At 34.3% G+C, this 19,249-nt stretch overlaps 2 protein-coding genes across 2 annotated transcripts; both read left to right on the plus strand.

Annotated features, from left to right (window-relative positions):
• The first annotated feature begins 5,909 nt into the window (after positions 1–5,909).
• Positions 5,910–8,137, plus strand: LOC132638826 (shikimate O-hydroxycinnamoyltransferase-like). Its single transcript, XM_060355585.1, has 2 exons — positions 5,910–6,383; positions 6,967–8,137. Exons 1-2 carry the CDS (start codon positions 5,952–5,954, stop codon positions 7,840–7,842), a joined length of 1,308 nt encoding a protein of 435 aa, XP_060211568.1. The 5' UTR covers positions 5,910–5,951; the 3' UTR covers positions 7,843–8,137.
• An 8,591-nt stretch (positions 8,138–16,728) lies between these two features.
• On the plus strand, positions 16,729–18,794 carry LOC132638827 (shikimate O-hydroxycinnamoyltransferase-like). Its single transcript, XM_060355586.1, has 2 exons — positions 16,729–17,248; positions 17,785–18,794. The coding sequence occupies exons 1-2, from the start codon at positions 16,817–16,819 to the stop codon at positions 18,658–18,660; spliced, it is 1,308 nt and encodes a 435-aa protein (XP_060211569.1). The 5' UTR covers positions 16,729–16,816; the 3' UTR covers positions 18,661–18,794.
• The last annotated feature ends 455 nt before the right edge of the window (positions 18,795–19,249 follow it).

Below are 19,249 nucleotides of genomic sequence, written 5' to 3' on the forward strand. Positions count from 1 at the left end.
CTTCAGATTGCATAACGGAACGGAAAAATTGTATCCATTGGTCCTTTCTATAAGAAACTTAAATCCATGTGGTTGAGTTCCCATGTCATCAATGTGAAATCCATCACGGGATTTATTAGCTCTAGTCCTACGGGTCAAGGAGTGTTAGATTCACAAGCAAGTGATATTGAAGCCTGCAAAAATCTGTTCCAGTAAAGTGAAGCAGAGCAACTGTATCGCAGTTTTTCAAAATTGGAACAGTAAAGAACAGGTGATTTTATGTGAGATGTATAACTTTTTCCCAAGGTGTGTTCATTAGACGACGAAAGACAGTTTTGCAACATGGTAAATTATATGCCATATTTGCTGTCGAGGCAACGGGCTGCTTTACGGAGCCCAGCTGTTTTGTATTCCATTAGTTTCATTTTTTTTTCCCCGTTGACTTGTTATATTAAGTTTTGTCGAACTTGTGAGTTCATAAATGCAACTGTTCCAACCTTTACACTATTCTGAAGTAGAATTTGATAATAGAAGTTTGTCTTCAGTTTTGTCTCCTTTGGTAGTTTTATTATTGCTCTCGCTGGTATTTGCATTCTGCAGTTTTCTCTATTAGCTTGCTTTTGTACCTTTTTTTTTGCTATAGATTGGTAGTAAAGTGACTTCTCTATAACATACATCCTTTATAACAACATTTCATGATATAAACTAAATTCTTTTAGGAATCAACTTTTCATGTTATGTTATATTATATGGTCTCTATAATACTATAACATTTTCCTGTAGCAGTAAAAAATTATTCGGACAACCAGAGCGGTTATAGAGTTTTGACTGATCTAATATGATGTACAATCAAAATCAGTGTATTAAAGTTATTTCAAGTTAACAAACTTCCCAACATGTTTTGATTCTATTAGTTGCCATATTTAATAGGATCATCTTCCTGTCTGTGAAATGAGACTTCACATTATTATTTGCTTGTGAGTTTTTGACTTTGAATTGTTGCAGTATTGACGCAATTGAGGAATTAGTGGTTCACTTTGATGCCAAGTGTTCTACTATATATACAACGGAAAAGGGCTCAAGTATGTCATCAAACTATCAGGAATGACTCATTTATACCACTCGTCAATTATTTGGCTCATTTATGTCATCGTCGTTACCAAAATGGCTCAACCATGCCATTTTTCAGTAACACTGGTTTTACAACACTAGATGTGACGACCTCCAATTAGAGGTTCATTTTGTTTAATTAAACCAACCCAATTTTAAATCACAAATTAATAAAATAATCCGACCCATCGAACTATCGGATTGGGTTGATTTAATTAAACGACGTGAACCTCTAATTGGAGGCCATGTGTCATAGTTGGTATTATATAACCAGAATTAATGAAAAATGGCATGAATGGGCCATTTTGGTAACGGCAATGGCATAAATGAGTCAAACTATTGACGAGAGGCATAGATGAGCCATTTCCGATAGTTCGATGGCATATTTGAGCAGTAAGAGCAAAATACGTAATGCATGTGTTAAGTGCAGGTCACGGTTTCTGACCCTTGCAAGGGCTAAAGCTTGTTATTTAAGTGGAGAGGGTGTAGGTGTCGGTTCATTATTCACTGAGCTTTTAGTTCTCCGCCAACTTGCCTTGGCGGTTTTTCATAGATGGCGGGTTTTTCTTTAATACTCAAGAATAATATATAAAAATATCGTTCAATTTATAAACATGTGCAATTTCATCTCTAGTTGAGCCTTTGGGGCAAAACATATTTTTGTTAGACGGGACACCCCTCTTTAACTTTGAACGTTCCAACCTCCAAGGAGGCGACAAATTCCTCTTTCGCAACAATTTTAATTCGGCATCCGAAGCTTTAGCTAATTAATTATCTTTTAAGTAACTTAATTGTATAAATGTTTTTCACACAATCGATCGATTTGTATAACTTAAACTCTTTCTACGTTTGTATTTTTCCACCTACAACAGTTAATGCCACATTCATTTGATGAAAGTGATGGGCTATTCTTATCCTCATTTTGAGCTATTATTATTATTCCCTTTCGAAGTTGACCTGCTATGAATGCGAAGGTATTAAAATAGTTTTCACTAAAATCATAACTATCTGTTATTTGAAATTTATTAATTGGTCTAATTTACATTTACATTATGTCGTAGCGGGGGCGGCTGAATGGAATCGGTGGCCTAAAGCTAACCTTGATAAGAAGGCCTTAAGTTTATCTAATAAAAAATTTATATATTTTTTCATTTGAAGTCTATTCATTCTAATTTTTGGGATGAAAAATTGTTAATTTTTCCTCTAATAATTTTTTTATGATATTCCTTGTTCAGTTGACAATGTAACAAATTAATAATGTAATCAACCAGCTCGTAATTCCAATCTAGAACACTTTATGTTCTAAATAATTAACGTAAACTTTGTCTATAGAAATCTTGAAAGGATAAAAATATCATCGAAAGCTGGAGTTAGAACAAAATTGATTCAAGTAATTGAAGAAGATGCAAGTAGCTACTAATTTAATTATGTATTTCTTTCATCATATTTACATCAGCCATAATATATTGAACTTTTGATTAATGGTAGGATCAGTTTTTGGGGCCCCTAATTTGTTAGGGCCTAAAGCTTATGCTTTAGCCGCTTAGGGGATAAGCCGGCAGTGTGTCGTAGTGCCTATTGAAGGAACAAGCGTTCTTTATTACGGGTCTTCGTTCTCATGACTAGAACCCAAGACCTTTGACTATACATAAAGAGATTTAATCCATCCGACAACATCGATTGCTTATCAAAATCATCTACATTAGATATCCACAATAAATTGGTTGTAACTCGATTTAATCATCTGGTATTTGAAATTTATTGGCCCGACTAATTCTGATTCACGCCATGTAGTGCTGTTGCTCCCAAACGCATACGCAAGTATACGCGGTCGTACAAGTAATATAGGATTAAAGTCCATATATCGTACTCATAGGGACTTATGATTAATTGTCAACTAAATTAAACTAATGCTAATTATCTAAACAAGAAATAAATTTAAATTTATATTTATAAACTAACTAAGAATAAAAGAAAGCCAATATTGAACTTCAACCAAGAAAGATCGGATTTTTATCGGAGAAGAGATTGATCTAGGGTTATGACCACTAACAATCCAGTTGAGTCTTCCAATTGTTATACCTATTTTATTTCCTGGTTTACCAGTTGACGGGTTGATGTTAACTTTGTGATATTCGTTCGAATTACTCACAAGCTTGTAGATGCTACTATAACGCCTATATTTCTATGGTAGCCAGAGGTAACAAGAACGTATTTACTTCTCCATAACCAACTAAGTAGGGCTAAAGGGTATATTTCTATCCTCAGTAGAGAAATGATTAAATCGAACAAACTCTATTTATTCTTATTACGTACGTGAATTCCCTCTTTCAAGTCCAACTCACGCACCAGTGCCCAACTATTTCGTCAAATAATCAAACAATTAAGATCAAGAATAAATAAGTAACCCAAAGATGAAAAATCAATAGATATAAATGATAATCAAACGTCACCTTTCATATTTGTGTCAAAACCCTAAAACTAAAAATTTAAGCTCCATCTAGACATGGAGGAAAAATAACAAATCATCCGAATAAAAAAACGTAAAAATAAGTATTATAGAGAAGAGAAGATAATGCCCTATAACTACGGCCTCTACGGCGGCTCCAAGCTCTCTCTAGGTCCAAAATTCTAAAGTAAGGATTTCAAGTTATCCAAAGTTATGTAAAAACCTCGTCTTATGATTTATTTATAGGTGTAGGAAAAAGCCCAGATAAAATAACTGAATCCAAAACCAACTCATTTTTTTGCGCGGATTGCCCTTCTTTTGGGGTGGTCTTTAGATTTTGCCCCTCATTTTTTGTCTTTAAGTTTTTCCCTTCACGTAGAAATCCTGAGGTTCTGCATTCGGACCCTCGCTCAGACATAAAAATAAAAAATGATTTCACAAGGAAAGACTTGAGAAAGTTATGCCGGAGCCGGCATACGTGCGCTTAAGGCATGACTAAAGTTATGCCAGATCCGGCAGAACTTTTTGCATAATTTAGTTGTGTCTTATGGGGTAAAATTTTAGTTAAACCATAACTAAAAGTATGCCACATAAGGCGGAATCTTTCCTTAAGGCGTAGACTTTGCCTTAAGGAAAAGTTCCGCTATATGACTTTTCCTTAAGGCATAGTTTAGTTATGCCTTATGGGACAGACTCTTAGTTAAGACATAACTAAAAATATGTCCCATAAGGTGGAACTTTTCCTTAAAGCAGAACTAAAAGTTTGCCTTACAAAGTGAAAAATATAAAATATATGCCTTAAGGCAAAGTATGTCCCCTCCGGCAGACTTTAGTTATGCCTTAAGCGCTCGTATGCCGGCTCCGGCATAACTTTCCCCAAGTCTTGTCTTGCGAAATTATTTTTTATTTTTATGTGTGAACGAGAATTCGAACTCAAAATCTCAAAATTTCTACATAAACCTCAAAATTGCTACGTGAAGAGCAAAAATTAAAAACCAGCAATTTGAGGGGCAACAACTAAAGACCGCCCCAAAAGAAGGGCAATCCTCCGAGTTGCCCAAACGAAATAGGAAAAGCGGATCCGGAAAATATTTGGACGCTCTGCACTGTTAATCGTCCACGCGTCAATGCCCAGGTGCGTCACTTTTTCTTTGCTTAATTTCAATACTGACTTTTGGTTACATACTCCAATCATTGGGTAATGATGACTTCCACCACTTGTCTCTATTCTTTTTTCCTTCTTTTTTCTTCCGCGTTTTATTCAATTTTTGCTCCAAATCTCTTCATCTTCACACCGTTTCATTTTTACATAATAAAAATATAATATTAAGTACAAAGCAATATAATAATAATACGCAAAAGCCGATTAAAAGTACTAAAATGTGAGGCCAACAATAAATAAATAAATATATGCATTTTAAGCCGAACATCAAGTGCCTATAAAAGGAAGAAGTGCTCCCTATCAGGAATATTTTCATTCTTATGGCTCGAGCCTGAAACCTTTGATTAAATTAAAGATAGAGAGATTTCATCCATCTCATCACACCCGACCGGTCGTTGATCGATGAAATCATCCACATTAGAGCTATCTACAATAAGTTAGTCGTATCTTTTGCGTCACTAGGTCAAATCACAGGTGTGATAATTTTTCAAATCTTCTTACCTGAATTTGTGAGTAGGTGAGCTTATGATAGTTAGGTGATGATTCATGCTCATGCGGTTCTAATTTCTCCAACGCTGTTCCCTTTTATTCTACGTTTTTGACATATATGTTAACATTATTTTTGTATCCCGATAACCAAACGAGCACTTATATTATTATATTCCTTCTACTCTCAGTTAGTCTTTGCTTCCATTGTGTACTTGAAGTTTGTCCTTATTATGTGTTTTAATTTGTTAGGTATGAAGCTTGTACTAGAATAACAACTGCAAAACCTTAAATAAAGAAGGAAGATAAGTTTACAGTGTACGTGAAAATCTAGTAAATATTAGATAGAACTCATATTTTAAAAATAAAATGAGTTTATTACTTAGAACCTAACATGTAGCCAGAATGTTTCATCAAGGCGATTTAAAATGAAAAGAAGTAAACATAAAAAAGCAAAGAAAATTCAATATATAATATATATAATCAACGAGTGTCAACTACACTTCTTAGACAAAAGTGGTTCCATTAACGTGTCGAGTCCATTAAATTTAAATCCTGAGTCTCCTCTGCGGGTAAATCATCAAATAGAAGACAATAAACCATATCCATAAGAAAAATATAATATCTTATAGTACACCAATCATAATAAAGTGTAATTCAGGCTATAAATATTCCTCCTCCTAGAACCAAACAATATTCATCATCCCTCTCATTATATTATAGTTATCTTTTTCTTCTTATTTTTTGCTTGTGAGTATCAAGAATATGAAGATCAACATTATAGAAACAACAATGGTGAAACCATCAAAACCAACTCCTTTAAAGGTTCTCTACAACTCAAATCTTGATTTAATAGTTGGAAGAATCCATCTTTTGACTGTGTACTTCTACAAGCCAATTAATAATAATGGAGAATTATCTAAAAATAATTTCTTTGATTCTAGAATTATGAAAGAGGCTTTAAGCAATGTTTTAGTTTCATTTTATCCAATGGCTGGAAGATTAGCTAAAAATAATGAAGGAAGAATTGAGATAAATTGTAATGGGGAAGGGGTATTATTTGTTGAAGCTCAAAGTGAGGATACTTTTGTTGATGATTTTGGTGATTTTGTTCCAAGTTTGGAGATGAAGAATAAACTCATTCCTAATGTTGATACTTGTGGTGATATCTCTTCTTTTCCACTTGTCATCTTTCAGGTACTCTAATTTCAAATACTTTTGTTCTTTTACCTGTATTGGTTGAGTTGCATTCAATCCCGTTGCTTTGCCATTTGGCTGGTAAATGCATTGGTCATAAGGTGACCTATCACCTCGGTTGGGGTGAAATGTTTTTTTGTTGTCAGAAAATTCTACAACTTATTAAACTCTTCTTTTAGACGAGAGTTCACTCACCTTTTTGAACTTTATTTAATACTAGAAATACACATCTTTTCGACAAATATTCTCGTCGAAATCCTAAAAAAATTGGTGTTTTGATGAAAGGCTGTGGGAAACGGTTTCTAACAAGCACATTTTTCGATTGGAGTTCGTTGTAAAACGCATGTTTTTTTATGACAGTAGTGTCCGGATCAGGTAATTAAACCTTCTAAGAGGTAAACCGTTCTTTCTCCATTTTCGTAACTCGATATCAGGACCTCTGGTTAAGGTGGAAATCTCAACCATACTACCACAATGTCTGATAATAATTGGATGAACTCGACCTCATATATCCCTATGCTTGAATTGTATTTTCTAGTCACTATGTTAATTAATTTTGTTATTAATGTGTTTTTTTTATTAGGTTACTCGTTTCAAGTGTGGTGGAGTCTCTTTAGGATGTGGCCTTTTCCACACATTATCAGATGGCGTTTCATCCATTCATTTCATCAACACGTGGTCGGATATTGCACGTGGCCTCTCCGTTGCCATCCCGCCGTTCATCCATCGGTCCCTCCTCGGTGCCCGGGACCCACCTACACCCGCCTTTGAACATGTCGAGTATCACCCTCCACCAACCCTGAAGAACGTCCATGGTGAAGTTAGCGTACCAAAGTCCAGTACAACGAGCATGTTTAAGATCACAAGAGACCAACTTACCCTACTCAGGACCAGGTCCGAGCACGAGGGTAGTACTTACGAAGTCCTCGCGGCTCACATTTGGCGTTGCACGTGCAAGGCACGTGGCATAGACGATGACCAATTGACAAAGTTACATGTTGCTACAAATGGTAGGACAAGAATTTTTCCTCCTTTACCACAAGGTTACTTAGGAAATGTTGTTTTCACAGCTACACCAATTGCTAAATCTAGTGAACTTCAATCAGAGCCATTGACGAAAACTGCACGAAGAATTCACGATACATTGGCAAGAATGAACGATGAATATTTAAGATCGGCGATAGATTATCTAGAATTAATGACAGATTTATCGAAATTAATCCGAGGGCCGACGTATTTTGCTAGTCCTAATCTTAATATTAATAGTTGGACTAAGTTGCCTGTTCATGATTCAGATTTTGGATGGGGAAAACCAATTCATATGGGACCTGCTTGTATTTTGTATGAAGGGACAGTGTATATATTACCAAGTCCAAATGATGACAAGAATTTGAGATTGGCTGTGTGTTTAGATGCTGATCATATGCCACTTTTTGAAAAATACTTGTATGACATTTGAGAGACAACCTTTGCAAATATTTCCAAGAGAATGGGACATGAATTGATGATCTCTGTATCGTTTCAATTTTATCGATGTCCCTGAGGGAACGGGTCATGATTGTCTCCAGGTGGTTGAGTTGTGGTTGGATTAGATATGTTTAACTTTTTATTTGTTAATTGTGGGTTAAGTTGTCGATTTTTTCAAATTCATTCTCATGAATTGATGATCTCTGTATCGTTCCAATTTTATCAAATGTCCCCGAAGGATCAGTCATGATTATCTCTACTTGTGCTTGAGTTTTGGTGTGGTTGGATGATATATGCCTAACTTTTTTATTTGTTAATTTTTTTTTTTTGTGTGTGTGTGGGGGGGGGGGGGGGGGGGGGGGAGGGGTCAGTGAAGTAAAAGTGTTTTCTTTAATTATGGTGGTATCCGAACTAGCTTTGCGCACCTCGACTAATTCCATCAATTACCTGCAACCTCGAATAAGAGAGGCAACGAACGAAAAATATTGATAAAGTATTCTTGTTTCTTGCCTTTGTTTTCTTCTTATTATGCTTGACCGCTTACCAAAGATGCTAACGATCGTCTTACTACTACTTTGTCTGCAAATGAAGAGTTAACACAAGACAGATATAGCACATTGTACAAATTTGGATAGTCCTTTTGGACTTCATTTGCACACAAAGTAGTAGTAAGACGATCTTTAGCATCTTTGGTAACCGGTCCAGCATAATAAAAAGAAGGGCGGCAAGAAACAAGAAATAGTTTATCAATACTTTTACTTCATCGCCCTCTCTTATTCGAGGTTCCAAGTAACCGATGGAATTAGTCGAGGTGCGAAAGCTAATCCGGATACTGCCTTAATTAAAGAAAACATTTTTACTTCGTTGTCCCCAAACGCATACACACAAAAAAAAAAAATAATAATAACAAATAAAAATTTATGCATATATGATCCAACCACACCAAAACTCAAGCACACCTAGAGAGAATCACAACCTATCCTTCGGAGACATTTGATAAAATTGGAACGATACAGAGATCATCAATTCATGAGAAAGAATTTCATAAAACTGACAACTTAACCCACAATTAACAAATAAAAAGTTAAACATATCTAATCCAACCAGACACAATCATGACCCGTTCCCTCAGGGACATCGATAAAATTGAAACGATACAGAGATCATCAATTCATGTCCCATTTTCTTGGAAATATTTGCAAAGGTTGTCTCTCAAAAATCATACAAGTATTTTCCAAAAAGTGGCATATGATCAGCATCTAAACACACAGCCAATCTCAAATTCTTGTCATCATTTGGACTTGGCAATATATACACTGTCCCTTCATACAAAATACAAGCAGGTCCCATGTGAATTGGTTTTCCCCATCCAAAATCTGAATCATGAACAGGCAACTTAGTCCAACTATTAATATTAAGATTAGGACTAGCAAAATACGTCGGCCCTCGGATTAATTTCGATAAATCTGTCATTAATTCGAGATAATCTATCACCGATCTTAAATATTCATCGTTCATTCTTGCCAACGCATCGTGAATGTAGAAGTACTTTGATGAATTGGACGTGTTGATGAATTGCATTGTTGATTTGGTTGATGAGTGTGATTGGCAGGTGGGTTGCTGTAAAAGCAGCTGAATGCTGGAAATTTTTTTCCACACATGAGGTCGAAAATTCACCCAGATATTGATAATTTCGACCTCATGAGGTCGAAATCTGGCAACAATACTGCTAAATTTCGACTTCATGCGGTCGAGATTCTGAAAATATTTTTTTATTATTTTTATCTTCTATCATATTTCGACCAGAAGAGGTCGAAAACTTTAAATAATATTTGTATAAAAGTAATATTTTCGACCGCGTGCGGTTGAAATTTTTTATTAATATTTAAATAAAAAAAACTTTTTCGACCTTAGGTGGTCGAAAAAATTATTTTCGTAATTTAGGTAGAAAACTTATTTCGACCGCGTGAGGTCGAAAATTTTCGACCACGTGAGGTCGAAAAAAAATTCACCCTAGTTATTAGCGACCATGCCTTGCAGTCGAAAATTGGCCTTTTTCGACCGCGTGTGGTCGAAAATTTTGATCGAATTTCACTTTTGTTTAGTAGTTTTAAAACTCTAAAAAGCGCAATTAAGGGAGAGTTTTTAGTTAAAAAAAAAAAAAGGCGCAATGAATGGTAAAAATAAAAATATGGAGTATACGTTTCAAGAAATGTAACAAGTTCATCCATAATGTTTCCCTTAATACACTTATTAGCCGATTATATTTGTTGTTAGTATTTGCTGGATTCAAGATAGAACTCATGAACAATGAGGCGCACACCTTAGTGTCTTTGAAATGAAACTTAAGTGATGCGAAGCGCCCTCCGTGAGCTTTTCTCAGTTTCAAGGCTTAAGCGTGCCTTAAATGAGCCTTGACAACGCCGGTTTTAATTCAAGAATTGCTAGGTAATGGACTTTGTGAGTATTTTGTTACAGTATAAGTCTGATAGAAGTCCTATATAGAGCAAAACTGAAAGCTTTAAACCCCCATATGAGGTTTACTAAGTGAGCTTCCATCAAGCAGTTTTTCATTGAAGAATGTTAAAGGATGACCATCATTGTGCACTTTGTCAAGTAAATGCAACAACCCTCGACAGAATATAAAAGAGGACCACAGGCCAGTGTAACCACCTCAACGAACTCACATGGACACTCCTCAGCCCGAGGACAATATCTCAAATAAATATGTTAATGTTGTTAACTCGTTTTTCTTTTCTTTGTTGATTCTTCTCGATGGAATTTTTCATGTTGCACACTAAGTTACTTTCGGATGTATGAATGCAGTCTGGGAACTCTTTGGTGTGACCACCCATCCGAACAAGTAGGGTCAATAGTTCAGCATTAGAGCTATTAGGCCGTAACATTTAGCAAAAGTGATTGTGGTTCGAAACCTTCAAGGAACGAAACAAAAGTTCAAGAAGGTTCGTGTGAGAGAATAACTAATACCATTAGACGGTCCAGTGGACTTCAGATAGCATAACGGAACGGAACAATTGTATCCATTGGTCCTTTCTATAAGAAACTTAAATCCACCAAGCAACATGCTTGGACAACTCTTCTCGATGAATGAGGATCCAAAAAAACAGTCAAACCATTGCATGTGGTTGAGTTCCCATGTCATCAATGTGAAATGCATCACGGGATTTATTAGCTCTAGCCCTACGAGTCAAGGAGTATTAGATTCACAAGCAAGTGATATTGAAGCCTGCAAAAATCTGTTCCAGTAAAGTTAACCAGAGCAACTGTATCGCAGTTTTTCATAATTGGAACAGTAAAGAACAGATGATTTTATGCGAGTTGTATACTTTTTTCCCAAGGTGTGTTCATTAGACGACGAAAGACAGTTTTGCAACATGGTAAATTATATGCCATATTTGCTGTCGAGGCAACGGGCTGCTTTACGTAGCCCAGCTGTTTTGTATTCCATTAGTTTTTCATTTATTTTTTCCCGTTGACTTGTTATATTAAGTTTTGTCGAACTTGTGAGTTCATAAATGCAACTGTTCCAACCTTTACTCTATTCTGAAGTAGAATTTGATAATAGAAGTTTGTCTTCAGTTTTGGCTCCTTTGGTAGTTTTATTATTGCTCTCGCTGGTATTTGCATTCTGCAGTTTTCTCTATTAGCTTGCTTTTGTACCTTTTTTTTTGCTATAGATTGGTAGTAAAGTGACTTCTCTATAACAGACATCCTTTATAACAACATTTCATGATATAAACTAAATTCTTTTAGGAATTAACTTTTCATGTTATGTTATATTATATGATCTCTATAATATTATAACATTTTCCTGTGGCAGTCAAAAATTATTCGGACAACCAGAGCGGCTATACAGTTTTGACTGATCTAATATGTTGTACAATCAAAATTAGTGTGTTAAAGTTATTTCAAGTTAACAAACTTCCCAAGATGTTTTGATTCTATTAGTTGCCATATTTAATAGGATCATCTTCCTGTCTGTGAAATGAGACTTCACATTATTATTTGCTTGTGAGCTTTGACTTTGAATTGTTGCAGTATTGACGCAATTGAGGAATTAGTGCTTCACTTTGATGCTAAGTGTTCTACTATATATACTAAGCAGTAAGAGTGAAACACGGGATGCATGTGTTAAGCGTAAGTCACGGTTTCGGAACCTTGCAAGGACTAAAGCTTGTTATTTAAGTGGAGAGGGTGTAGGTGTTGTCGGTTCATTATTCACTGAGCTCTTAGCTCTGCGCCAACTTGCCTCGGCATATTTTTCATAGATGGCGGGTTTTTCCTTAATACTCAAGAATAATATATAGAAATATCGTTCAATTTATAAACACGTGCAATTTCATCTCTAGTTGAGATCACCCTTTGGTGCAAAACATATTTTGTTAGACAACGTTCCAAGGATTATCTTTTGCAACAATTTTAATTCGGCATCTGTAGCTAATTAATTATCTTTTAAGTAAGTATAAATATTTTTCACTCAATCGATCGATCCGTATAACTTGAACTCTTTCTACGTTTGTATTTTTCCACCTACAACAGTTAATGCCACATTCATTTGATGAAAGTGATGGGCTATTCTTATCCTCATTTTGAGCTATTATTATTCCCATTCGAAGTTGACAAGCCATGAATGTGAAGGTATTAAAATTGCTTTCACTAAAATCTATCCTTTTTCAGTTTAACTATCTGTTATTTGGAATTTATTACAGAAAAGGCTTAAATATGTCAACAAACTATCGAAAATGGCTCATCTATGCCACTCGTCAATAGTTTGGCTCGTTTATACCATCGTTGTTATCAAAATGGCTCATTCATGCCATTTTTTATTAATTTGGGTAGTTTTTTAAAACTAATTTGGGATTTAAAATTGGGTTGCTTTAATTGAACAACGTGGACCTCTAATTGGAGGTCACATGTCATATCTGGTATTGTGAAACCGGTTTTAATGAAAAATGACATGAATGAGTTATTTTGGTAACGACGATGGCATAGATGAGCCATTTTGGTAACGGCGATAGCATAAATGAGCCAAACTATTGACGAGTGGCATAGACGAGTCATTTTCGATATTTCAATGACATATTTGAGCCTTTTTCGAATTTATTAAATTGACTAATTTGCATTCACATTATGTCGTAGTGCCTATTGAAGGAAGAATTGTTCTTTATTAGGGGTCTTCCTTCCCAGGATTAGAACCCGAGACCTTTGACTACACATAAAGAGATTTCATCCATCCGATTACATCACTTGCTTATCAAAATCATCCACAATAAATTGGTGTAACTCGATTTAACCATCTGGTATCTGAAATTTATTGGCCCGACTAATTCGGATTCACGCCCATATAGTGCCTATAAAAGGAAGAAACGGTCCCTATCAGGAATATCTCCATTCTTAAGGCTCAAGCCTGAAACCTTTGGCTAAATTAAAGATAGAGAGATTTCATCCATCCGATCACATTCGACCTGTCGTTGATCGATGAAATCATCCACATTAGAGCTATTTACAATAAATGAGTCCCAACTCTTCTGCGTCACTAGTTCAAATCTCAGTTGTGATGTTTTTTAAATCTTCTCGTCTGAATTTGTGAGTAGGTGAGCTTATCATAGATTTATAGTTAGGTGATGATTCATGCTCGTGTGGTTCTAATTTCTTCAACGTTGTTCCCCTAACAAGCACATGAATGTTAGTTACAAAAATTGAATGTCGGTTTTTTTTTCCATATAAATAATATTTTCATAATTTATATTGAAATCTATTTTATGCGAGATAGAATTAAGAAAATATGTTGTTGTTGTTGTTGTTGTTCAGGGGTGTAAATGCACCGGGTTGGTTCGGATTTTTCAAATATCAAACTAAACCAATTGCGTCGAGTTTTTAAATTTATAAACCAAACCAATAAAATTCGGATTTTTCAACCTCTGGTTATTCGGTTTTCTCGGGGTTTTTTCCCCGGAAAAGTCTTCATACAAAACATATAACTTTTACTTCAAATATTTCTTTAGTCCTAGTAAGATACAGCTATATAATTAAGATGTTTCTTAAGAAAATTACATAAAATGTGAAATGAGTGATGACATTGTATTAAAATATTCAACAAAAAAGATAATAAAATCGGTTAAGAATAAATATTGCTAATTAATAAGTCATAAAGAAAATGACCATAATCTAAAAATACAAAGTCATGCTAAAATAAGTACGGCTAATAAGTTTAATTACAAGACAAAGAGAGAAAAAAATTAAGTCATGTATTTTTACTCTCTAAACCAATTATGCAAAAACTAAAGAATAGATATCCAACATTATTGTCATTCCTGGTGTTAGAATTAAATTTCATTTGTTAGTTAGAATTGAATTTATTTTGTTAGCATTAGTGTTGAGTTAGTTTTGGTTTGGACTTTATTTGAGTTACTAACATCCATGGGATATAAAACTTATTAACATTCAAAATTCTAAGTTCAAGCTTGAAATAATATGATAAAAAGACAAAAGCTATGAAAAATAATTAAGAAATATTTATAAATTACATTACAAATAATTTTTTTTAAAAGAATACATATAATGTCGGGTTGGTTTGGTTCGACTTGACTTTTTTTTCCAGTTAAAACCAAACCAAACCAATTATGGTCAGTTTTTCTTTTTCAACACCAAACCACTACTCAGATTGTTTTCTCGATTTATTGATTTGGTGCGATTTGTCGGTTCTCTTTGTACACCCCTACCGTTATTGTTGTTGTTGTATGGAATTAAGAAAATATGTATTAAGCTAGCATATCTGGATAATAGTACCTAAAATAAAAATACCCTTTAATCATACCAATATCTCACAATAAAATTATATTGGTATTACTTATACGAGAAATAAAAATATAATTAAACTAATTATAAATAATATCGAATATATCAAAGTTATTTTTATAATCCCGAAAACCAAACGAGTGCTTATGTTATTATATTCCTTCTACTTTCAGTTAGTCTTTGCTTCTATTGTGTACTTGAAGTTAATTAGTCCTTATTATGTGTTTTAATTTGTTAAGTTGAAGCTCGTACTAGAATAACAACTGCTAAGTGCTAACCCTTAAATAAAGAAGGAATATAAGTTTACAGTATATGTGAAAATGTAGTAAATATTAGATACAACTCATATTTTAAAAATAAAATGAGTTTAATAAGAACCTAACATGTAGCCAGAATGTTTCATCAAGGCGATTCAAAATGAAAAGAAGTAAACATAAAAAAGCAAAGGGAATTCAATATATTATATATATAATCGAGTGTCAACTGACACTCCTTAGACAAAAATGGCTCCGCTAACATGTCGAGTCCATTTAATTTAGTAAAACTTCCACAAATAGCTACCTTTTAATAGTCTCTAACTAGTTATAGCTACAAGTTGAAGATTTACAATTCGTAGCTGCTTTTGGCTGTATTTCAGTTGTATCGCGCATTTTTGAAATACAGTGAAATATAGCGAAATACAGAAAAATACAAAACACGTTAGAGTAAATTTAGGCTCTATTTTTGGAACATATTTTTTAAAAATAGGCTATATTTTTTAACATAATATTCTTTTCCTTTTTTAAATAGTAAGTCAAATTAAATCAACCATATTTCACACAAATCACTGAAGTGTAAAATCAGGCCCTATTTATGGAACTTTAAAAAAAAAAAATGGGATTCAATTTAAAACTTCCCATAAATCACGCATAACGGTTGTTCTTCCATAAAAGCTTACGAATCTCTATCAACTTTTATCACAATCAAAACTTTTTGAATTAAAAAATTACTAAAGATCTAAAAACTTCCAAATACAGAAAAATATACACTAAAATATAATGAAATATGGTTAATTGTTTAAGAAATATAAAGTTGTAGTATGCGTATATACAATGGAATACAATGAAATATATCAGAAACTGTTTCATAAATTAGAAATACAAAACGCAGAAATACATTGAAATACAGCGAAATACAAAAGTCATGAAAACAAAGTGTAGTAAAAATAGGCTCTATATTTGGAACATTCACTATATTTACACAAAAAAGATAAATACATTGAAATACAGCGAAATAATGTACTGAAATATACTGAAACATTTTATCAAACGCTTGGTGGGCATGAAGCTCCACAACTCTCATCAATGGTGTTCTCATGGGAATGAAGCGAGTCGTCTCAGATTGCTACAAAAAGGACGTTATCCGGAGATAAAGACTTTCAATTGGACTAGTTAATAAAGTTTCACTCTGTCGTCCTTCACCGTGCTCTTTTTTTCACTCTGTCGTCGACCATGGCTCTTTTTAACAAAGCTTCACTCCGTCGTCGACCATGGCTACTGCTACTACTATAGGATTCTTCTGATTTGTAAGAGAAAATGAGATCTAGGGTAGGTGATGGAAGAGAGAGAGAGAGAGAAAGAGGAGTGAGGGAGAAAATAAATTTGATACGTGAAAGAAAATCAATTTAAAAGACTAGGAGATGGAACAGAGAGAGAAAGAGGGGTGAGGGAGAAAATAGATTTGATAGGTGAGAGAAAAATATTTGGAAAAAAAAAGATTGTGGGTAAGTGGAGAGATAGAAATACACTGCAGTTACAAAAACAAGTTATAGATGGTAATTCGATAAATAATTAAGCTATCAAATATAATTTTAAAAAAAGGTAACTATTACTAATAAATAAGTCTTAGAGGTAGTTATAGGCTGTAAATTTTCTTTAAATTTAAATCCTGAGTCTCCTCTCCGAGTAAATCATCAAATAGAAGACAATAAACTATATCCATAAGAAAAATATAATATCTTATAGTACTGACCAATCACAATAAAGTGTAATTCAGGCTATAAATATTCCTCCTCCTAGAGCCAAGCATTCATCTTCATCCCTCTCATTATATTATAGTTATCTTTTTCTTCTTTTTTTTTTTTTTTTTTGCTTGTGAAAATCAAGAATATGAAGATCAACATTATAGAAACAACAATGGTGAAACCATCAAAACCAACTCCTTTAAAAATTCTATGGAATTCAAATCTTGATTTAATAGTTGGAAGAATCCATCTTTTGACTGTATATTTCTACAAGCCAATTAATAATAATGGAATATTATCCAAAAATAATTTCTTTGATTCAAGAATTATGAAAGAGGCTTTAAGCAATGTTTTAGTTTCATTTTATCCAATGGCTGGAAGATTAGCTAAAAATAAGGAAGGAAGAATTGAAATAAATTGTAATGGGGAAGGAGTATTATTTGTTGAAGCTCAAAGTGATGATACTTTTATTGATGATTTTGGTGATTTTGTTCCAAGTTTGGAGATGAAGAATAAACTCATTCCTAATGTTGATACTTCTGATGAAATCACTTCCTTTCCACTTGTCATCTTTCAGGTACTCTTTTTCAAATATTTTTGTTATTTTCTTCTCTATCGGTAGAATCGCATTTAATCTCGTCTTTTTGCCCTTTGGCTGGTAAATGCATCGGTCTTAAGATGGTCTATCACCTCGGTTGGGGAGAGAAACTTTTTCTTGTAGTCAAAAAATTCCTCTGCGCCCATTTATTGTACTCAATTCCTTTCAAACTTTTTATTTTAATACTAGAAATAGGCATTTTCTCGATGAATGTTCACGCAGATTTTTTTTTTTTTTAAATTGGGATTCTGACGAAAAACTGTAGAAAACTGTTTTCGACGAGCACAGTTTAGTAGTGAATTTGTCTTAGATGTACGAGACAGTGATTTCACAATTTGCATGCTACATTAAAGAAAATAACTCCTTCGTGGGGTTTGGCTAGACACAAACTTTGAAAAAGAAAGAAAGACTTTCAACGTATATTAAAATTTAAAAGCACATTTAGAATTTGTGGTTCTTACATATCATGGCATTTCTGTGAATTAATTTTGTTATTAATGTGGATTTTTTATTAGGTAACTCGTTTCAAGTGTGGTGGAGTCTCCTTAGGATGTGGAATTTTCCATACATTATCTGATGGTATTTCATCCATTCATTTCATCAACACGTGGTCAGAAATCGCACGTGGACTCTCCGTCGCCGTCCCCCCGTTCATCAACCGGACCCTCCTCCTTGCGCGGGACCCACCTACACCTGCCTTTAAACACGTCGAGTATCACCATCCACCGACCCTAAAGAATGTTCACGATCAAGTTAACAACCTAAAGTCCAGTACCACTGCCATGTTTAAGATCACAAGTGACCAACTTACCCTACTCAGGACCAGGTCGGAGCACGAGGGTAGTACTTATGAAGTCCTCGCGGCCCACATTTGGCGTTGCACGTGCAAGGCACGTGGCCTAGACGATGACCAATTGACAAAGTTACATGTTGCTACAAATGGTAGGACAAGACTTTTTCCTCCTTTACCACAAGGTTACTTAGGAAATGTTGTTTTCACAGCTACACCAATTGCTAAATCTAGTGAACTTCAATCAGAGCCATTGACAAAAACTGCACGAAGAATTCACGATGCGTTGGCAAGAATGAACGATGAATATTTAAGATCAGCGATAGATTATCTCGAATTAATGACAGATTTATCGAAATTAATCCGAGGGCCGACGTATTTTGCTAGTCCTAATCTTAATATTAATAGTTGGACTAAGTTGCCTGTTCATGATTCAGATTTTGGATGGGGAAAACCAATTCACATGGGACCTGCTTGTATTTTGTATGAAGGGACAGTGTATATATTGCCAAGTCCAAATGATGACAAGAATTTGAGATTGGCTGTGTGTTTAGATGCTGATCATATGCCAACTTTTGGAAAATACTTGTATGATTTTTGAGAGACAACGTTTACAAATATTTCCAAGAAAATGGGACATGAATTGATGATCTCTGTATCGTTTCAATTTTATCAATGTCCTTGAGGGAACGGGTCATGATTGTGTCTGGTTGGATTAGAGATGTTTAACTTTTTATTTGTTAATTGTGGGTTAAGTTGTCAGTTTTTTCAAATTCTTTCTCATGAATTGATGATCTCTGTATCGTTCCAATTTTATCAAATGTCTCCGAAGGATAGGTCGTGATTATCTCTAGGTGTGCTTGAGTTTTGGTGTGGTTGGATCATATATGCATAACTTTTTATTTGTTTTTTTTTTTTTTGTTTTTTTTTTGTGTGTGTGTGTGTGTATGCATTTGGGGACAGCGAAGTAAGAATGTTTTCTTTAATTAAGGCGGTATCCGGAATAGCTTTGCCCACCTCGACTAATTCTATCGGCTACCTGAAACCTCGAATAAGAGAGGCAATGAAGTAAAAGTATTGATAAACTATTTCTTGTTTCTTGCCGCCCTTCTTTTTATTATGCTGGACCGGTTACCAAAGATGCTAAAGATCGTCTTACTACTACTTTGTCTGCAAATGAAGTCCAAAAG

The sequence above is a fragment of the Lycium barbarum genome, chromosome 4, assembly GCF_019175385.1.
Source record: "Lycium barbarum isolate Lr01 chromosome 4, ASM1917538v2, whole genome shotgun sequence".
NCBI classification, from domain to species: Eukaryota; Viridiplantae; Streptophyta; class Magnoliopsida; order Solanales; family Solanaceae; genus Lycium; species Lycium barbarum.

Excerpts from the sequence above, each read along its gene's own strand:
- LOC132638826 (XM_060355585.1), top strand. The coding sequence starts at position 5,952 with ATGAAGATCAACATTATAGAAACAACAATGGTGAAACCATCAAAACCA. Across the intron at positions 6,384-6,966 it reads TTCCACTTGTCATCTTTCAG|GTTACTCGTTTCAAGTGTGG; the intron begins GTACTCTAATTT and ends TTTTTTTATTAG.
- LOC132638827 (XM_060355586.1), top strand. The coding sequence starts at position 16,817 with ATGAAGATCAACATTATAGAAACAACAATGGTGAAACCATCAAAACCA. Across the intron at positions 17,249-17,784 it reads TTCCACTTGTCATCTTTCAG|GTAACTCGTTTCAAGTGTGG; the intron begins GTACTCTTTTTC and ends ATTTTTTATTAG.